The following is a 13,571-nucleotide window of genomic DNA, read 5'->3' as shown; positions in this document are numbered from 1 at the left end:
ACTGACCGAGTGCCACATTTATTTCTGACCAAGTGCCACATTTATTACTGACCAAGTGCCACATTTATTACTGACCAAGAGCCACATTTATTACTGACCATACACCATTTATTACTGACCCTGCACCACATTTATTACTGACCGAGCGCCACATATATTACTGACCGAGCGCCACATTTATTACTGACCGTGCGCCACATTTATCACTGACCGATCACCACATTTATCACTGACCGAGCGCCAGTTATTACTGACCGTACACCAAATTTATTACTGACCAAGCGCCATATTTATAACTGACCGTGCACCACATTTATTACTGACCGAGTGCCACATTTATTACTGACCGAGCGCCACATTTATTACTGCCCGAGCGCCATATTTATAACTGACCGTGCTCCACATTAATTACTGACCGAGTGCCACCCTTATTACTGACCGAGCGCCACATTTATTACTGCCCGAGCGCCATATTATAACTGACCGTGCACCACATTTATTACTGACCGAGCGCAACAGTTATTACTGACCATACACCACATTTATTACTGACCGAGCGCCACATTTATTACTGACCGAGCGCCACATTTATTACTGACCGTGCGCCACCTTTATTATTGACTGTGCACAACAAATCTGCAGCATGAACAAAAAGCACCAAAGAGGAATGGTGCCCACTCCCCAAACTTTGATGTACAGTTATGTCACGGTGATTGCCCTGGCTCAGGCGATGACCGCAGGATCCCGCAGTAACAGCCGTAGTAACAATTGCAATCATGACTGTTTAACCCTATAGATATCTAGGCGGCTATAGGGCATTACTGCGTTGCCAGGGCAGCCCGAAGTCTGATGAAGGACCCCACGGCTGCCAGCAGTGCTGAATGCATAGGCTATGTAATAAACTGCAATACATTAGTAACGCAGTATATTACAAATGATCACATGTTCATGTCCCACCCTGGGACAAAATAAAACTCAAAAAAAATAATCACATGAAACATAAAGTGAAAATCACCAAAAAAAACCCCCAACTTATAAAATTGTAACTGAACCCGTATGGTGAACGCTGTAAAAAAAAACGCAAAAAAATTATGAAAATAAAAGTGATCAAAATATAAAATTTACCCCGACATGATACCAAGAAAAAGTACAGTTTGTCCTGCAAAAAATAAGCTCTAAAACATCTATGTAAACAAAAACTAAATATGTTCTGCCCATTATTACCTGGTCATGCAAAAACAAAAAAAAATTTCAAAAATCAGTTCTATATTCTGCAAAACAAGTTAACCATATAAGCCATATAAATAGGGTATCGCCGTAATCGTGATGACCCAAAGAATAAAGAGAACATATTATTTTTATGGTGCGGTGAAAGTCCGGGAAAAATTTTTTTTTTACCACCAGGAAAGAGTTAATAAAATTCGCTATTATTCGCTTTTGAACCCCTTGTAAATGATGTTCCTAAAAAGTGGACCTCACACACAAAAACAATAATCTCCCATATGTCCAAATTACAAAAAAAATAAACATTTTATATCCTGTACAATGTGACACTGCGGATCTGCTCTAAATGGCTCCTTCTGTTCTATTCCCGGGCGTGCCCCCCCCCCCACATACAGCAGTCACCACCACATATGGGGGTCCTCATACTGGGGAGAAATTGGGAGTTAAACTTTGTAGAGTTTTTCGTGAGTTAATACTTCCATTTTGCAGCGATTTTTCCTGAATAGCTCCGGGATTTTGGCGCACACGATCGGATTGTGGCGCCCATTTTTTCAAATCTGCCCTGCGTCACTATAAGTGGTTATAACTTTGAAACGCTTTAACATAACCAAATGATTTTAAAATTGTTTTCTCGTGACACATTGGGGGACATTTACTAAGGGCCCGATTCACGGTTTCCCGAGGTGTTACCCGAATATTTCCGATTTGCGCCGATTTCCACTGAATTGCCCTTGAATTTTGGCGCACGCGATCGGATTGTGCCGCATCGGCGCCGGCATGCACGTGATGGAAATCGGAGGGCGTGGCCGAACGAAAACTCGACGGATCCGGAAAAACCGCTGCATTTTAAAAAAAAAATCTGTCATGGAGCTTGCACTTACCTTCACTCAGCCCGAGCCGGTGAACTCCAGTGCATTCCGATGCTTTTCAGCGCAGCGACCTTAATGTATCCCGGCCGGACCCGAATCCAGTGCAGAGAACGCGCCGCTGGATCGCGAATGGACCAGGTAAGTAAATCTGCCCCATTGTACTTCATGTTAGTTGAAAAATTTTGGTGGTATGTTTTGCATTTATTTATGAGAAAATCAGATATTTGGTGAAAATTTGGAAAAATTCTCGATTTTCGAACTTCAAAATGTTCTACTTTTTCCATACATAGTCATAACCGCAAAAAAATAACCGTAATAACTAACCTTCACCGAATGTCTACTTTATACCTCCATGGTTTTTTATGCATACTCTCATGTTTGTAGGAGGTTCTGGGGCTTTGATCGTCAGGTGCGATTTTTCACATTTTCATAAAAAACGCAAAATCCTGCTATTGAAGGACCTGCTCAGGTTTCAAATCACTTTGAGAGACCTAAATAAAAGTAATACCCCATAAATTGCCCCATTATAGAAACTACGCCCCTCAACGTACGTAAAACAACTTTTATGAAGTTTGTTAACCCTTTAATTGGTTTACAGGGGTTAAAACTAAATCGGATACAATTTTGAAAGTAACATTTTTTTGGCTAAATGAAAGTGTTTTTCAAAAAATGTACAAATTCTCAGTGGATAAAATACCAAAACGCTCCACAAAATTTGATCCCCAATCCCTCCCGAGCATAACAATCCCCCATATGTGGTGACTGCTGTATGGGCACACGCCAGGGCATAGAGGGGGAAGCTGCGCCGATCACAGCAGATTATGCATTGTCACTTTATAATGGCTATACAATCTTTATTTTTTTGGCAATTGTGACATATAAGGGCTTATTTTTTGCGACATGAGATGCACTTTACAAATACTTCATTTTAGTGGGTCTGTAGCTTATTGATGAGATTTTATTAACTCTTGAATGTTTGGGTGAAAAGAAAATTGTCAATTTTGGTTTCCTTTCTTTTTGTATATTTTGGGGGTCGTACACTAAAAATACTATATTATCTTTATTCTACAGATCACTACGGTTACAGTGATACCTCATTTATATCGTTTTTCATTTACTTTTACAATTTTACTGGATAAAAACTAATATAGAGGAAATCTCATTTGTTTTTGCATCGCCATCTTTTCAGAGACGTAACTTTAATATTTTTTGGGTTGGCAGAGCCGGTTTAGGACTTATTTTCTGCGTGTTGAGTTGTTCTTTTCAGTGGTACCATTTTGGCGCACAGAACTTTTTTGATCACTTTTAAGAACATCTTTGTGAAGAGATTTCGGGTTTTGTTTTTACGGCGTTCACCGAGCGGGTCCAATAATGTTTCTGAGGTATTGTACGGATTGTTACGGACGCGGCAATACCAAATATGTGGGGGGTTTTTGGTGATTTTGTGTTTTTTTCACTTTATTGCATGTGTTTAGGGAGTGTTTGTGTTTAGGGGACTTTAACTTTATTTAATTAATTTTTTTTATTAAAAAATGTTTTTATTAAATGTTTTGAACAGTTTTTTTTTCACTTTTACAGGTAAGCTTGAACAAGTGATCCACTGATCGCTTGTTCAAGCTATTCTTCACCTTACACAGTGTAATACAGATGTATTACACTGTGTAATGTAACACACTGAGCATGATTTCGAAAAAATCTCCGATCGTGGGTGTTAGAGGCGGGTGTCGGCTATAGTATATAGCCGACACCCGCAGCTTCTGGCCCCGGCTCCGTTCAGGACTCAGTAAGTAAATCTGCACTTATGTGTTGCTGGGGTACAATCGTCATGACACTGCTGATACTGTGGCCACATTGATCAGTACCAGTGCTCTCTGTGCAGCTGCTTGTGGAGTGTGCAGGGGGCTTCTTCATGAATCTGGTGCCCCCTGCACTGCTAGGGAAGTGCTCACCATTTCTTTTTGAGTGCACTTTGTTCATGCTGAAGAGTTGTGGCGCAGGTTAGTAATAAATGTGGCATAAACTCTGAGTAAGCAGTAACAGGTGCATGTTTCTCCTGTCTTGTAGATATTTCTGTGAGTCTATGGAACATATTAGTAATACAGTGTCAGTTGCATCTGTTTGCAGTCTGTATTGTAGCTGCACATCCTCTGCCACGTGTGACAATGCTCCACATGTAAAGGCTTTGTACCAGGGTGAGGATAATATTGTGTCCTTGGATTGAGTGGTGATTCAGCTCTATTCATCCTGAGCTTCCATCCCGGCACAAGCCATGGACAGCTGTGGAGACTATGAGGAGGGTTGACTGATACCTGCAGATCATTGCGCTGCTCCTTCTTCTTTATCCACATCTTCCCCTGATTCTGCGGGTCAATGAGGAGAGGGTACCTGGCTGCCGTAGTAATGATTAGGCCATTTAGGATGGAAAATTCATCCCCTGGTAACCCATGAAGAATCCATTCACTGATCTACAAGTACACGGGACAGGATTACTGTCACTACAAGAGTAAAGTCCAATATCTTCATGTTACAGGTTTAGAAGAGAGAATTCCAGGTTTTGTGCAGAATAAAAATTAAATCAGTAATTCCAAAATCTACCTGTGCCATGAAGGCTGCTGTGTAATCACACTGTGCAGGAAGCTGCTGTGTAATCACACTGTGCGGGAGGCTGCTGTGTAATCACACTGTGCAGGAGGCAGCTGTGAAATCACACTGTGCAGGAGGCTGCTGTGTAATCACACTGTGCAGGAGGCTGCTGTGTAATCACACTGTGCAGGAGGCTTCTGTGTAATCACACTGTGCAGGAGGCTGCTGTGTAATCACATGTGCCATGAAGGCTGCTGTGTAATCACACTGTGCAGGAGGCTGCTGTGTAATCACACTGTGCAGGAGGCTGCTGTGTAATCACACTGTGCAGGAGGCTGCTGTGTAATCACACTGTGCAGGAGGCTGCTGTGTAATCACCTGTGCCATGAAGGCTGCTGTGTAATCACACTGTGCAGGAGGCTGCTGTGTAATCACACTGTGCAGGAGGCTGCTGTGTAATCACCTGTGCCATGAAGGCTGCTGTGTAATCACACTGTCCAGGAGGCTGCTGTGTAATCACACTGTGCAGGAGGCTGCTGTGTAATCACCTGTGCCATAAAGGCTGCTGTGTAATCACACTGTGCAGGAGGCTGCTGTGTAATCACCTGTGCCATGAAGGCTGCTGTGTAATCACACTGTGCAGGAGGCTGCTGTGCAATCACACTGTGCAGGGGGCTGCTGTGTAATCACACTGTGCAGGAGGCTGCTGTGTAATCACACTGTGCAGGAGGCTGCTGTGTAATCACACTGTGCGGAAGGCTGCTGTGTAAACACCTGTGCCATGAATGCTGCTGCGTAATCACACTGTGCAGGAGGCTGCTGTGTAATCACACTGTGCAGGAGGCTGCTGTGTAATCACCTGTGCCATGAAGGCTGCTGTGTAATCACACTGTCCAGGAGGCTGCTGTGTAATCACACTGTGCAGGAGGCTGCTGTGTAATCACACTGTGCAGGAGGCTGCTGTGTAATCACATGTGCCATGAAGGCTGCTGTGTAATCACACTGTGCAGGAGGCTGCTGTATAATCACCTGTGCCATGAAGGCTGCTGTGTAATCACACTGTGCAGGAGGCTGCTGTGCAATCACACTGTGCAGGGGGATGCTGTGTAATCACACTGTGCAGGAGGCTGCTGTGCAATCACACTGTGCAGGAGGCTGCTGTGTAAACACCTGTGCCATGAATGCTGCTGCGTAATCACACTGTGCAGGAGGCTGCTGTGTAATCACACCGTGCCATGAAGGCTGCTGTGTAATCACACTGTCCAGGAGGCTGCTGTGTAATCACACTGTGCAGGAGGCTGCTTTGTAATCACACTGTGCCATGAAGGCTGCTGTGTAATCACACTGTCCAGGAGGCTGCTGTGTAATCACCTGTGCCATGAAGGCTGCTGTGTAATCACACTGTGCAGGAGGCTGCTGTGAAATCACACTGTGCAGGAGGCTGCTGTGCAATCACACTGTGCAGGAGGCTGCTGTGTAATCACACTGTGCAAGAAGCTGCTGTGTAATCACACTGTGCAGGAAGCTGCTGTGTAATCACACTGTGCAGGAGGCTGCTGTGTAATCACACTGTGCAGGAGGCTGCTGTGTAATCACACTGTGCAGGAGGCTGCTGTGTAATCACCTGTGCCATGAAGGCTGCTGTGTAATCACACTGTGCAGGAGGCTGCTGTGTAATCACACTGTGCAGGAGGCTGCTGTGTAATCACCTGTGCCATGAAGGCTGCTGTGTAATCACACTGTCCAGGAGGCTGCTGTGTAATCACACTGTGCAGGAGGCTGCTGTGTAATCACCTGTGCCATGAAGGCTGCTGTGTAATCACACTGTGCAGGAGGCTGCTGTGTAATCACCTGTGCCATGAAGGCTGCTGTGTAATCACACTGTGCAGGAGGCTGCTGTGCAATCACACTGTGCAGGGGGCTGCTGTGTAATCACACTGTGCAGGAGGCTGCTGTGTAATCACACTGTGCAGGAGGCTGCTGTGTAATCACACTGTGTGGAAGGCTGCTGTGTAAACACCTGTGCCATGAATGCTGCTGCGTAATCACACTGTGCAGGAGGCTGCTGTGTAATCACACTGTGCAGGAGGCTGCTGTGTAATCACCTGTGCCATGAAGGCTGCTGTGTAATCACACTGTCCAGTAGGCTGCTGTGTAATCACACTGTGCAGGAGGCTGCTGTGTAATCACACTGTGCAGGAGGCTGCTGTGTAATCACATGTGCCATGAAGGCTGCTGTGTAATCACACTGTGCAGGAGGCTGCTGTGTAATCACACTGTGCAGGAGGCTGCTGTGTAATCACCTGTGCCATGAAGGCTGCTGTGTAATCACACTGTGCAGGAGGCTGCTGTGTAATCACACTGTGCAGGAGGCTGCTGTGTAATCACCTGTGCCATGAAGGCTGCTGTGTAATCACACTGTCCAGGAGGCTGCTGTGTAATCACACTGTGCAGGAGGCTGCTGTGTAATCACCTGTGCCATAAAGGCTGCTGTGTAATCACACTGTGCAGGAGGCTGCTGTGTAATCACCTGTGCCATGAAGGCTGCTGTGTAATCACACTGTGCAGGAGGCTGCTGTGCAATCACACTGTGCAGGGGGCTGCTGTGTAATCACACTGTGCAGGAGGCTGCTGTGTAATCACACTGTGCAGGAGGCTGCTGTGTAATCACACTGTGCGGAAGGCTGCTGTGTAAACACCTGTGCCATGAATGCTGCTGCGTAATCACACTGTGCAGGAGGCTGCTGTGTAATCACACTGTGCAGGAGGCTGCTGTGTAATCACCTGTGCCATGAAGGCTGCTGTGTAATCACACTGTCCAGGAGGCTGCTGTGTAATCACACTGTGCAGGAGGCTGCTGTGTAATCACACTGTGCAGGAGGCTGCTGTGTAATCACATGTGCCATGAAGGCTGCTGTGTAATCACACTGTGCAGGAGGCTGCTGTATAATCACCTGTGCCATGAAGGCTGCTGTGTAATCACACTGTGCAGGAGGCTGCTGTGCAATCACACTGTGCAGGGGGATGCTGTGTAATCACACTGTGCAGGAGGCTGCTGTGCAATCACACTGTGCAGGAGGCTGCTGTGTAAACACCTGTGCCATGAATGCTGCTGCGTAATCACACTGTGCAGGAGGCTGCTGTGTAATCACACCGTGCCATGAAGGCTGCTGTGTAATCACACTGTCCAGGAGGCTGCTGTGTAATCACACTGTGCAGGAGGCTGCTTTGTAATCACACTGTGCCATGAAGGCTGCTGTGTAATCACACTGTCCAGGAGGCTGCTGTGTAATCACCTGTGCCATGAAGGCTGCTGTGTAATCACACTGTGCAGGAGGCTGCTGTGAAATCACACTGTGCAGGAGGCTGCTGTGCAATCACACTGTGCAGGAGGCTGCTGTGTAATCACACTGTGCAAGAAGCTGCTGTGTAATCACACTGTGCAGGAAGCTGCTGTGTAATCACACTGTGCAGGAGGCTGCTGTGTAATCACACTGTGCAGGAGGCTGCTGTGTAATCACACTGTGCAGGAGGCTGCTGTGTAATCACCTGTGCCATGAAGGCTGCTGTGTAATCACACTGTGCAGGAGGCTGCTGTGTAATCACACTGTGCAGGAGGCTGCTGTGTAATCACCTGTGCCATGAAGGCTGCTGTGTAATCACACTGTCCAGGAGGCTGCTGTGTAATCACACTGTGCAGGAGGCTGCTGTGTAATCACCTGTGCCATGAAGGCTGCTGTGTAATCACACTGTGCAGGAGGCTGCTGTGTAATCACCTGTGCCATGAAGGCTGCTGTGTAATCACACTGTGCAGGAGGCTGCTGTGCAATCACACTGTGCAGGGGGCTGCTGTGTAATCACACTGTGCAGGAGGCTGCTGTGTAATCACACTGTGCAGGAGGCTGCTGTGTAATCACACTGTGTGGAAGGCTGCTGTGTAAACACCTGTGCCATGAATGCTGCTGCGTAATCACACTGTGCAGGAGGCTGCTGTGTAATCACACTGTGCAGGAGGCTGCTGTGTAATCACCTGTGCCATGAAGGCTGCTGTGTAATCACACTGTCCAGTAGGCTGCTGTGTAATCACACTGTGCAGGAGGCTGCTGTGTAATCACACTGTGCAGGAGGCTGCTGTGTAATCACATGTGCCATGAAGGCTGCTGTGTAATCACACTGTGCAGAAGGCTGCTGTGCAATCACACTGTGCAGGGGGATGCTGTGTAATCACACTGTGCAGGAGGCTGCTGTGCAATCACACTGTGCAGGAGGCTGCTGTGTAAACACCTGTGCCATGAATGCTGCTGCGTAATCACACTGTGCAGGAGGCTGCTTTGTAATCACACTGTGCCATGAAGGCTGCTGTGTAATCACACTGTCCAGGAGGCTGCTGTGTAATCACACTGTGCAGGAGGCTGCTTTGTAATCACACTGTGCCATGAAGGCTGCTGTGTAATCACACTGTCCAGGAGGCTGCTGTGTAATCACCTGTGCCATGAAGGCTGCTGTGTAATCACACTGTGCAGGAGGCTGCTGTGAAATCACACTGTGCAGGAGGCTGCTGTGCAATCACACTGTGCAGGAGGCTGCTGTGTAATCACACTGTGCAGGAAGCTGCTGTGTAATCACACTGTGCAGGAAGCTGCTGTGTAATCACACTGTGCAGGAGGCTGCTGTGTAATCACACTGTGCAGGAGGCTGCTGTGTAATCACACTGTGCAGGAGGCTGCTATGTAATCACACTGTGCAGGAGGCTGCTGTGTAATCACCTGTGCCGTGAAGGTTGCTGTGTAATCACACTGTGCAGGAGGCTGCTGTGTAATCACACTGTGCGGGAGGCTGCTGTGTAATCACACTGTGCGGAAGGCTGCTGTGTAATCACACTGTGCGGGAGGCTGCTGTGTAATCACACTGTGCGGGAGGCTGCTGTGTAATCACACTGTGCAGGAGGCTGCTGTGTAATCACACTGTGCAGGAGGCTGCTGTGTAATCACACTGTGCAGGAGGCTGCTGTGTAATCACACTGTGCAGGAGGCTGCTGTGTAATCACCTGTGTCATGAAGGCTGCTGTGTAATCACACTGTGCAGGAGGCTGCTGTGTAATCACCTGTGTCATGAAGGCTGCTGTGTAATCACACTGTGCAGGAGGCTGCTGTGTAATCACCTGTGCCATGAAGGCTGCTGTGTAATCACACTGTGCAGGAGGCTGCTGTGTAATCACAGGCTGTGCGACAAGGCCCAGGAGAGGCTGCAGCGCACCTCCTATAGACATAGATGATAACAGCTTCCTATCATACACTACACAGGACGTATCACATAACCTGCAGCATAAAGTGATTACAGAGCGGAGGTCACATGATAGAGTACATGTGGTGTTGGGATAACGTGATAAATCTATAAGTAACTGTATATTCTTTGCACTAGTAAGAATCCTCCTATAAGAGTGAGGATTAGATATTTGCTTCCTATAATTGGAGATAAGACTCTACAGGGTTAACATTTTCTCCAGGGGCAGGACTGTCGCTGTACAAGTAATGGCCATCACACAACCCACACAGTGAATAACGTAAGTGTATTATCTGGAGCGTGACATCCCATCATCTATATATAAATTACAGAGGAGACCTGAAGATACAGCAGTGTCCCAGCACAGAGGCCGATGCTATACTGCCCCCTGCCTGTCATATGCAGAATGATCAGAGGAAACACATCAGCTCCCGATAATCATTTCCCACCGCAGTCTGATCCTCCAGCATGGAGACCACATCCTCTTACCATAATCTCCTCCTCCAGCATGGACACCACATCCTCTTACCATCATCTCCTCCTCCAGCATGGACACCACATCCTCTCACCATCATCTCCTCCTCCAGCATGGACACCACATCCTCTTACCATCATCTCCTCCTCCAGCATGGACACCACATCCTCTTACCATCATCTCCTCCTCCAGCATGGACACCACATCCTCTTACCATCATCTCCTCCAGCATGGACACCACATCCTCTTACCATCATCTCCTCCAGCATGGACACCACATCCTCTTACCATCATCTCCTCCAGCATGGACACCACATCCTCTTACCATCATCTCCTCCTCCAGCATGGACACCACATCCTCTTACCATCATCTCCTCCAGCATGGACACCACATCCTCTTACCATCATCTCCTCCTCCAGCATGGACACCACATCCTCTTACCATCATCTCCTCCAGCATGGACACCACATCCTCTTACCATCATCTCCTCCTCCAGCATGGACACCACATCCTCTTACCATCATCTCCTCCAGCATGGACACCACATCCTCTTACCATCATCTCCTTCAGCATGGACACCACATCCTCTTACCATCATCTCCTCCTCCAGCATGGACACCACATCCTCTTACCATCATCTCCTCCAGCATGGACACCACATCCTCTTACCATCATCTCCTCCAGCATGGAGACCACATCCTCTTACCATCATCTCCACCAGCATGGACACCACATCCTCTTACCATCATCTCCTCCAGCATGGACACCACATCCTCTTACCATCATCTCCTCCAGCATGGACACCACATCCTCTTACCATCATCTCCTCCAGCATGGAGACCACATCCTCTTACCATCATCTCCTCCTCCAGCATGGACACCACATCCTCTTACCATCATCTCCTCCTCCAGCATGGACACCACATCCTCTCACCATCATCTCCTCCTCCAGCATGGACACCACATCCTCTTACCATCATCTCCTCCTCCAGCATGGACACCACATCCTCTTACCATTGTCCTGTCCTCCAGCATGGACACCACATCCTTTTACCATCATCTCCTCCAGCATGGACACCACATCCTCTTACCATCATCTCCTCCAGCATGGACACCACATCCTATTACCATCATCTCCTCCTCCAGCATGGACACCACATCCTCTTACCATCATCTCCTCCAGCATGGACACCACATCCTCTTACCATCATCTCCTCCAGCATGGACACCACATCCTCTTACCATCATCTCCTCCTCCAGCATGGACACCACATCCTCTTACCATCATCTCCTCCAGCATGGACACCACATCCTCTTACCATCATCTCCTCCAGCATGGACACCACATCCTCTGACCATTGTCCTGTCCTCCAGCATGGACACCACATCCTCTTACCATCATCTCCTCCAGCATGGACACCACATCCTATTACCATCATCTCCTCCTCCAGCATGGACACCACATCCTCTTACCATCATCTCCTCCAGCATGGACACCACATCCTCTTACCATCATCTCCTCCTCTAGCATGGACACCACATCCTCTTACCATCATCTCCTAAAGCATGGAGACCACATCCTCTTACCATCATCTCCTCCTCCAGCATGGACACCACATCCTCTTACCATCATCTCCTCCAGCATGGACACCACATCCTCTTACCATCATCTCCACCAGCATGGACACCACATCCTCTTACCATCATCTCCTACAGCATGGACACCACATCCTCTTACCATCATCTCCTCCTCCAGCATGGACACCACATCCTCTTACCATTGTCCTGTCCTCCAGCATGGACACCACATCCTCTTACCATCATCTCCTCCTCCAGCATGAACACCACATCCTCTTACCATTGTCCTGTCCTCCAGCATGGACACCACATCCTCTTACCATCATCTCCTCCAGCATGGACACCACATCCTATTACCATCATCTCCTCCTCCAGCATGGACACCACATCCTCTTACCATCATCTCCTCCTCCAGCATGGACACCACATCCTCTTACCATCATCTTCTCCAGCATGGACACCACATCCTCTTACCATCATTTCCTCCAGCATGGACACCACATCCTCTTACCATCATCTCCTCCAGCATGGACACCACATCCTCTTACCATTGTCCTGTCCTCCAGCATGGACACCACATCCTCTTACCATCATCTCCTCCTCCAGCATGGACACCACATCCTCTTACCATTGTCCTGTCCTCCAGCATGGACACCACATCCTCTTACCATCATCTCCTCCTCCAGCATGAACACCACATCCTCTTACCATTGTCCTGTCCACCAGCATGGACACCACATCCTCTTACCATCATCTCCTCCTCCAGCATGAAAACCACATCCTCTTACCATTGTCCTGTCCTCCAGCATGGACACCCCATCCTCTTACCATCATCTCCTCCTCCAGCATGAACACCACATCCTCTTACCATTGTCCTGTCCACCAGCATGGACACCACATCCTCTTACCATTGTCCTGTCCTCCAGCATGGACACCACATCCTCTTACCATTATCTCCTCCAGCATGGACACCACATCCTCTTACCATCATCTCCTCCAGCATGGACACCACATCCTCTTACCATCATCTCCTCCTCCAGCATGAAAACCACATCCTCTTACCATTGTCCTGTCCTCCAGCATGGACACCACATCCTCTTACCATCATCTACTCCAGCATGGACACCACATCCTCTTACCATCATCTCCTCCAGCATGGACACCACATCCTCTTACCATTGTCCTGTCCTCCAGCATGGACACCACATCCTCTTACCATCATCTCCTCCGGCATGGACACCACATCCTATTACCATCATCTCCTCCTCCAGCATGGACACCACATCCTCTTACCATTATCTCCTCCTCCAGCATGGACACCACATCCTCTTACCATTATCTCCTCCAGCATGGACACCACATCCTCTTACCACCATCTCCTCCAGCATGGACACCACATCCTCTTACCATTATCTCCTCCAGCATGGACACCACATCCTCTTACCATCATCTCCTCCAGCATGGACACCACATCCTCTTACCATCATCTCCTCCAGCATGGACACCACATCCTCATACCATCATCTCCTCCAGCATGGACACCACATCCTCTTACCAT

General features: G+C 48.0%; 1 protein-coding gene across 5 annotated transcripts in view; it reads right to left on the bottom strand.

Moving 5' to 3' along the window:
* DNAH8 (dynein axonemal heavy chain 8) overlaps positions 1-13,571 on the bottom strand; it is a 216,457-nt gene that overhangs the window by 51,809 nt on the left and 151,077 nt on the right. For all 5 annotated transcript variants that reach the window (XM_072139752.1, XM_072139756.1, XM_072139757.1 and 2 more), the window contains one exon: positions 4,403-4,558. In XM_072139752.1, the coding sequence (XP_071995853.1) occupies positions 4,403-4,558 (156 nt within the window). The remainder of the gene's footprint in view (positions 1-4,402; positions 4,559-13,571) is intronic.

Source organism: Engystomops pustulosus, chromosome 3, assembly GCF_040894005.1.
Source record: "Engystomops pustulosus chromosome 3, aEngPut4.maternal, whole genome shotgun sequence".
NCBI lineage: Eukaryota > Metazoa > Chordata > Amphibia > Anura > Leptodactylidae > Engystomops > Engystomops pustulosus.
This window is presented reverse-complemented; position numbering and strand designations above follow the sequence as displayed.